Genomic DNA, 8,232 nt, shown 5'->3' on the forward strand with positions numbered 1-8,232 from the left:
CCCAAAAGGCCTTCGTACAATCCCTTGACTGGATTTTCTCCTGCCGTGATCACGCCATGGAGCCAGATAAGCAACATTCTGTGGCCGTGCTCCCTGTAGCTTTTAGTGCCTGGCAAGATCAAACCACAACTGAAATCCTGCACTTCACAGTGCACGGCCCTGACCGGAGCGGATTTCTGAACTGGTGGGTTTGGACAGCCCTCCCTCCTCTTTGGATGTTACCAGGGTGTTCTAAAGTACAGTTTAGCTTCATTCCTAGTTGCGGTGTGATTGCTAGATTAACGTTAATGGAGTGGGCCATGAATGAGCTTGGGCTTGTCAGACAACCTTTCATGACAATACAGAATTTCTGCCTTCAGAGCATAGCTTAGCCCCTTGCTCGTGTTGTGCAAACTACAGGAGTCCTTACAGTAATCGAACCAGCGGGGATCTGTTTCTGAAACTCAGAGCCTGCTTCCGCTAACGTCTCTCTTAAATTCTAAATGGGACTTCACTGCCTTCTTGCTTCAGCTCCTTAAAAGAAAAAAATAAAAACCAGCACATTTCTTCTGTCCTACAGAACAAGAATTTTTTATTTAATTTCTGTAGCGAGGACTAACAGGTCTGGCAGTACCTCAAAAGCCGCGAGCAACGGACCACTAACCCCCATGCTTGTGTGCTTTACTCCTAGACAAATTCCAGCCTGTAGATACCTCCACATTAATTAAATACAGGATTTTTACCCTAATCTTTTGGTTGTTTCAAATACGCCAGCTGGTTTTCTTCACGCTTTGCTATTACTGCAGACTTATCTCCTAGAAACACAGTCCAAGTGAAGGAAGGAAAATATCTCAGCAGTGTTTTATACCTGTCCATTGTTGCTCAATGGCCCTAATGTGGGCATCAGTGAATTTCCAGTAATGTGCCAGCTTCTTCCATTCACCAGGTTTGAGGTACTTAGTAGCTAACCTCCATATTACTGAGCGAATGTGCTGTGTTTCCAGCCTGTGATCCTGCTTAAAGGTCAAGTGCTTTGCCACCCAGGAGTCGGAGTCGCTGTTCAGATTGTCCTGCAAAGCCAGAACAGGGGTTTCAGCCGGGATGCTGCAGATGTACGGGTCATTCTGCAGACTCCCACACCCCCAGCTCTGCAGGTCGCTGTGAGTTCATTCTGGCACAGCACACTTTTTTTATTCTCTTTATTCTCTTGTTTCACTCTGTTCTAATCATGCACGTTAACAAATACTGTTAATAACAGCTTTGCTGTGGAAGCCTATGCAGATCGCAATTTGCATTTCTACAGTGCCTTTTATCCGGGGCTCCTATGCAGGAGGATTATTTAAATGCAGGATCATTTAATTAAACCTCCTTGCTCCCCTGCAACACAGGCGCAGCTGCTCAGCCCCCTCTACGTGCCAGACTGCAGAAGCTAAATGACTTTCCCTAGGGCTGCGTGGGAAGCCCATGCGAGGGCCTGATAGACACAGCATTACTCCTGAAGCCACAGGCACATGCCCTCCTTTCCTTCCTTTTCCTTCCCCGCTACGGCACTGTCTTCCCTGGTATGGGAGGATGCCCAAAGTCTTACGAAGACACAAGGGATGTGGTGTTTGGCTGTACTTTCAGCACGCCCTCTGCTGTTTGGGCACAGGCTTGGGGTAGGCAGGGTTTCAGATGGGGGACTGGGGCTGAGCAGCTGCGCCTTGCACAGGGGGCCATGGGAGGAGAAAGTCTGCTGGGCCACACTGGGAAACACAGGAGGAACAGCCCCGGCTGTGGGGAAGTTTGAGAGGGAAGTCGCTTGTACAACCCCAACAAGAACTGATCACTCCACTCGCAAGAGGTGTCTCCCTTCCACAGTTGAAAAACTCCCCACGTCCCATTTGGTGACCTCGGGCCAAGCATTTTCCTGCTCAGTGCTTCAGTTTCTCCTTCTGGGAAAAGGAACTAATGCTTATCCCACTCCCTTCTACAGCGCTTTGGGAACAGCTGCCAAAGAATCTTTGAAAACCCCTGTTCCCTTCAGCACAGCCTGGGGTTTTTAACAACAGAGGCTTTTTTAAATAAGGAAAGCCTTCAGTAGATGTTGTTGGCATGGTGAGCACTTTCGTCTTTCTTAAGTAAGGTGATGAAAGTAGAGGTCAGGCTGTCACAGGATGTCCTGCATTTCTTTTCCTTTTGACAGCTGGTAATGTGGAGTCTCAATGGAGAGGATAAAGCTACATCTGCCCTGGGAAGCACAGGGGATGGTGATGTAAGCTACTCACCTTTTCCCATTTGTAAAACCGATCGGCTTTGATAATCATGTCTGCCAAGTTCACGTGATTGCCTCGGGCGGCGACATCCAGAGATGTTTTCCCTTGCTGAAATTAGAACAGGAAAAATGAGCCGGAAAAGACCTTGCACTCTTAGGAGGTACAGTCTCCATGCCCACCCAGCAGCCTGTAGTAGCAGGCAGCATGGCCTATTGAGCAATTCACCCAGGCAGGATGAAGGACCCCTATTCTCCACCTGTAAACACCTCGGATGTGAGCTAGCTTTGAGCTACTGTGTGCAGGGCATGGGGAGTCATTTTCTAGGCTCTGCGGCATCTTCTCTGTTGCCACAGGGGATCTGCCCGTTTGGCAGGAGCGGTTGGGAATGCATCCCATAACCCACAGTGGATGGCAGGGTGCTGTCAGGCTCCCAGCAACATGGGTGCAGCTGTCAAAGGACCAGCTCAGCACTAAATCCAAGGCATTTTATAGCCTTTTGCAGAGCAGGTTCGCTGACACATGAAACTGAAGTGATTTATACAACCTCATTAATTTTATAGGCTCCACATACTCATGATTAGACATGGTTTCCTAGGAGAAGCACAGGCTGATGGGACTATGAAAATGTAACTACGCTCCTTACATGAACTTGATTTTGGATTGGGCGGGGGGCGGGATTTGTATTTATATCTAAAAGCATATAGCAGGAAGGAACAAGATTTGAAAGTTGCATGAAGGAAAGCGAGCCAGCCCAGCCATCAGGCATGCCAGTGTGAATGGTTCTAGCCTCAGATGTTAGCAGAAACCCAATTTCACACAGAAAAGTGTGAATGTGTTCCCTGCGCTGAGTCTTACTGCGGTTCCACAGACTACTGGAAGGTGGCAAACATTCACTGCAGCTGAAGGCCATTTCAGCCAGGTGGCTTCAAGTCTGTATGTGCTTTAACCCACTGTGAATGGCAGACACTATTTTAATCTCTGCCCTTCAGCATTTTCTGGGCACATACCATGCTTTCAGGCTGCACGCAACTTGCCCGATTCCTCTAGAATTCCTTTTGTTGATTTAATTAGAGGGCAAAAGCCCTGGACACCGGTGCCAGATCTATACCGAGCAGATACTTTTAACCTACTAAAACATGTGTGCTGTAATTTTTGAGGTATATTCTTTACCATTATTCGAGAAAATCTTTGATATTAATGTGCCTGATAGCACAAGCAGAAGTAGAAGGAACTAGAACAACTCTGAGAAGAAAAAGTTGGCTCATTGTGTGAACTGTTTTCTACCTTCCTAAGAACAAGTCACTTCTTTCCTGGAAAACACATCAAAACAACCTACCCAGCAGTGTTTCAAGGCCTTAGCCCTGGAAATATCCAGATTTTAATATTATTACTAGCCTCCCTTGAAAATTATGAAAAACAGTGGCAAAGACCATCCATATTTTCCCTCTGTAACCCCACAGAATCTATTAAACCCATGGAGACATTTACCTTGTCTGTTAGCTTCAGATTAACTCCTGCAATGAGAATCATCTCAGCAATGTCCTGCCTGCCATGCTCCGCAGCGATATGGAGTGAGGTCTGCTGCCTCTGCAGAAGGAGGGTGAAAGGACTAAATTTCAGAGAAGGACAAGTGTGAGGCTGGAAGGACAGGACAGAACAATCCCAGGAGGAAGCGCTGTAAGAACACCGTCAGCTCTGCCCTCCTTTCCCCTCTATTCCTTTATAAACTGAGGGCCTAACACCCTCCTACCTCAAACTGGAGTTGGGTTCCTCAGGCTGAGCAGAACGGGTCTGCCCTGTCCCAGCATCAGCACTAGGAAGCCTCCCTGATAACATTTCAGTCTAAAGAAAGAACCTCTCCAGTTCAGAAAGCTCCCTAGGGTCACTTATAGGACTATACTATTTCCTGTTATTTAAACAATTTCCTGTAGGCAGACAGTTTGGCCAAGGGAGGAAAGGACCTTTGCCAATTCTTTGTTCCTGGGACACAGGGCCGGGCTAATGTGTATGCACTGTAAACTGTATGCACCTTGGGATTGTTTAATGGAAACAACTAAAATCAAATACAAAATGTGGCAATTTTATGGTGTCATCAGGAGAGAACATTGACCGAAACATTACAAAGAAGTTACATATTTGTTAGCAAAGCCCCTCATTCACAAAATTACAATTTGGTGAGACAACCAGCTACCTCCAGGTTTGCCTCCCATTCTCAGCCCCCCAAAACATTTTGCAGAATATCTTCCGGGCTGAAATTTCTCCCCCCTGCTTCCAGCAGGGAGGAGAGAGTCTGACTATGCAATGTCTCTGCACACAGGTCCCAGGACATGGCACAGCCCACATGTTGAATGTCATCAAGCGATTACCTCACTGCAACACTCAGAATCACTTCACAGGTTTCATGTTTCCTAAGTTGCACTTCCAGGTTTCCCCCATTTTAAAGCACTCCTCTTTAATCCTGTCCCCAAGGTGATCGAATCCCCCATGAAATGGGTTCACATTTCAAAGACAAAGAACAGGAGCTGCAGTCTTACATTATCTGGAATGTCAAGGTCACACTCGGCATCGATGAAGAGCTTCACCATGGCTGGGAAGTTCTGCAGTACCGCAATGTGTGTCGCTGATGCGTTTTGCTGTGGAAAGAAGACCTGCACTTAGGCAAAGCTTAGCTCATGGCACCAAAAGGACCGTGCAGTGCCCAGCGTGTCTTATTCTAAGACAGCTGCCAGCCTGGACTGGGGGCGGACCGGGGATACTGCTCCATAAGCACAGACCCCACAGCAGCACTGGTCCTTGCAGGGTTGCTTCGTGCTCTTGAACAGCTCCACAAACTGGCTTTGCCTTTTTGTAAATGATGAGAGCACTGAGTGGGACTTACATGATTAACAGCATCTGTGTGGATTCCTGCATCCATGAGGATCCTGGCTATCTCCTCATAGCCGTGCAGTGCTGCGTAATGAAGGCAGTTCATCTTCTTCTGAGAGGACATCAGAAGAGATGGGTGTTAGTCAGGGTTTCTTCTCAGAAGCTGCAGTTTGTACAGATTGTCCACAGCGATCTCCCTGCTTCCCTCCTGCAAGAGCCCCATGCCCCCATACTGATAAATTCATAGAGATTGTCTCCACAGCCAAACTTGTCCCAGGGGAGCTTCACCCGCCTCTGTGTACAAAACCACGTGTACTTTCCTCTCGACTCCCTGCACTGTTTCTGAAGCACTGGGCTCCACACGGCCTCACCTGGTAATGGGAGCCATCCCTGGGAGGCCACAGGTCTGGGCAAAAATCCACAAAGTAGTGTCTGGAAATGGAATCACCTCCACAGAGCTCACCTGGGTTTGGGCATTGACATCGGCACCTGCTTCCAAGAGCAGCTTCACACAGTCACTGTGACTCCCCTCAGCAGCCAGGTGCAGAGCCGTAAGTCCTTCCTGGACAAGGCAAAAAAGGAAACAAGCAGCATTTCTGTAGACAAGGCCAAGACAGAGCAGCCTCTGAGCAAGCCTCAGGAAGCCTCGAGCAAGCTTCCACCCCGTCTTCTGAATGCAGGACATGTTAAAATACCAATTCTGAGGGCCAGGGCGATTGTTAGGAAAATAAAGAACACAATTATCTGCCACGGACATATCAGAGTACTGCTCTGTCCTTACACCACTGGAAACAGCTGGCCCATGGGCCACAAGATAGACATCGTGTTCATCATCTTTTCCCCTCTTCAGCCCATTAGCAAACAAAAAAAGATTTCATGTGGACAATGAAGACAAACCATTTTCCTAGAGTAGCCCAGAAACAGCCATAGGCAGAACTAGAAGCCCGTGGCCCTCGACCACTGGTTCCCCCTTCTGAGGGCTGCAGCTCATTTGTTTACAAGAAACAAGCAGAATTCCTGTCTGGTTTTATTACTGCTCTTCGCACAAAGGGCAGCTCATCTGGGGGAAGACAAATACTACCAGAGTTACCGCAGAAGGCGGTTTTCCTTTTCTTTCAGATCTTAATCACAATCAAATACACTTTTCAAAGACAGTAACCAAATAAGACTAAAAAAAATTGCTGATAAACTTAATTGGGAGTGTGCCCTGGAATAAATAACAGCATTACTAAGCCAATATTTGCTATCTAAATCATTAACTATGTTTCAGCCACATAATTTTCCAAAGCAGGTCTGTCAAAGAGAGATCTCAAACAGAAGGTCCATATGTTCAGTGACTAAGTCAATACTATAAAGCATAGTGAAGTTTAGTTTAAAACACACTCAATAACCATTTAGGCACTTGAATGTACAAGGGTCAGGGAGAAAACGGGAGATTAAATGGAGTGATAAGGTAGGCCAGCAGATACAGCAGGAAGAAAAGGCAATACTTCAGAATCGGATATTGGTCCAAGAAGGATGTTGCCTTTTGATGATACTTGGCAAGTATGATCCTCATTTACACACATACACTTTAGATAAAATCAGCTATTTTCTAAACCTCTCCTGTCAGTACTGACTATTCAGCCTGATGACTGTGGCAGGAGAGTATTTCTAGGGAGGGAAAGGGCAAAACTGATGCGGTTTTCATTTCATTTAAATGTACTTACTAAGTTCTTTTCATCAAGGTCCACTCCAACATCTATAATCTTCTGCAGCACCGAGAGATGTCCATTTTTAGCAGCTAAATGCAATGCTGTATTTTCTTCCTGAAAGTAAACATCACTTCATACATACATGTATCACAGGACTGAGTGTTCATACACCACAACTTTGTGCAGAGTATATCCAGCATGACTGAAAAGGAGGTTGTAACCAGTAGCACGAGTCTGAAACAGTCTTCTAATAGGTGCAGCAGGGAGGTAAGGAATCCAGCTACCTTAAACTGGAGCACAGTCCACCAGGTGTGTATCCTATATTGCTGTGTATCCTGTCTGAAAATCCTGGAGAGAAATCCAACACAGACTGAGGTGCAAATGGTTTGCAAGTGGATAGGAAAGAAAAGCCCTGACATACCACAACCATAGTTACAACGGCTGACAACTTGCCTGCATGACCCTCATTTGGTATCCTGTTCCCTGACTTTCACATCCTCTAATCCTTAGACTTTACCTCCCTTGTGTGTGGTTTTATGCCCATACCTTGTCTTTGGCACTGTGAGAACAACCCAGTCGAATTAGGAACCCCACCACCTCCAGCCGCCCATACTCTGCAGCCAGGTGAAACGCTGTCCTGTCCATCTTTGAAAGGAAACAGAAAGAAATACAGTCCAAGAAAGGCTCAGAAAGCACAAGATTAGATCATCTGCTGCAAGCAATATAATAATGCCTTGGGTGATAACCCAGTCCACAGGGGAAAAAAGTGCTGCACTTCAAAAATAGTTATCTTTTATTCTGTTGTTAATTTTTATTCTGCTTTACATTTGGGATGACCCTAACAAAACAAGGTGAACAGAACTACCCACGGGGGCTAACAACTCCAAGCACTTTGGTCTCGCCAAACACTGGAAAATAGATCTTTTCAGTGTTTATTTGATATAAATAGAGGATAATAAATAGTTTACTAACAGCAACTAAGGATAAAAAAAAGAAATTAATATCTGAGACCCCAGTTATCGAGTGAGTCAGAACCCCTTGTGGGGAAAGGGGGAAAGGCAGATCTCTTGTTGCCTCATTTAACTCCCAAGCATCAGAGTGGGGATCACTCTAGGAACCATGAAGGCCAGGGATTGGAAAAGAGTGTGTGTCAGCTCCTGTGTGCTCCTGCGCTGTCTTCAGGAACAGATCAGCTAATGCTGAAGCATGCTGGGAGAGGGTTACCCTTGGGTATTGCTTACCTACAATACACCCTGCAGCATCAGCTGCACAAGAGGACACTGAAATTCCTGAATTCATTCTGCAAAAGGCTACGCTGGGAAGCCTTGGCTGCCGAAACGTGATCAGAGCCAGAATTCTCATCATCCCTAACCCCCCCTCCACAGGAGGGCCAGAGCCTGTGGGGGATACCCTTGGTTCTTTGGGAATAGCATCTGACT

At 46.5% G+C, this 8,232-nt stretch overlaps 1 protein-coding gene across 1 annotated transcript in view; it reads right to left on the reverse strand.

Annotated features, from left to right (window-relative positions):
- Positions 1–8,232, reverse strand: part of ANKDD1A (ankyrin repeat and death domain containing 1A) — a 10,857-nt gene that overhangs the window by 383 nt on the left and 2,242 nt on the right. Inside the window, exons 5-13 of the mRNA XM_009321466.1 lie at positions 7,340–7,438; positions 6,809–6,907; positions 5,563–5,661; positions 5,113–5,211; positions 4,769–4,867; positions 3,723–3,821; positions 2,247–2,342; positions 848–1,049; positions 1–109 (exon numbers count right to left, since the gene is read on the reverse strand). The exon at positions 1–109 is cut by the window's left edge and continues 8 nt beyond it. Of these exons, the coding sequence (XP_009319741.1) occupies positions 1–109; positions 848–1,049; positions 2,247–2,342; positions 3,723–3,821; positions 4,769–4,867; positions 5,113–5,211; positions 5,563–5,661; positions 6,809–6,907; positions 7,340–7,438 (1,001 nt within the window). The remainder of the gene's footprint in view (positions 110–847; positions 1,050–2,246; positions 2,343–3,722; positions 3,822–4,768; positions 4,868–5,112; positions 5,212–5,562; positions 5,662–6,808; positions 6,908–7,339; positions 7,439–8,232) is intronic.

The sequence above is a fragment of the Pygoscelis adeliae genome, unplaced genomic scaffold, assembly GCF_000699105.1.
Source record: "Pygoscelis adeliae isolate BGI_AS28 unplaced genomic scaffold, ASM69910v1 Scaffold13, whole genome shotgun sequence".
Taxonomy (NCBI): Eukaryota; Metazoa; Chordata; class Aves; order Sphenisciformes; family Spheniscidae; genus Pygoscelis; species Pygoscelis adeliae.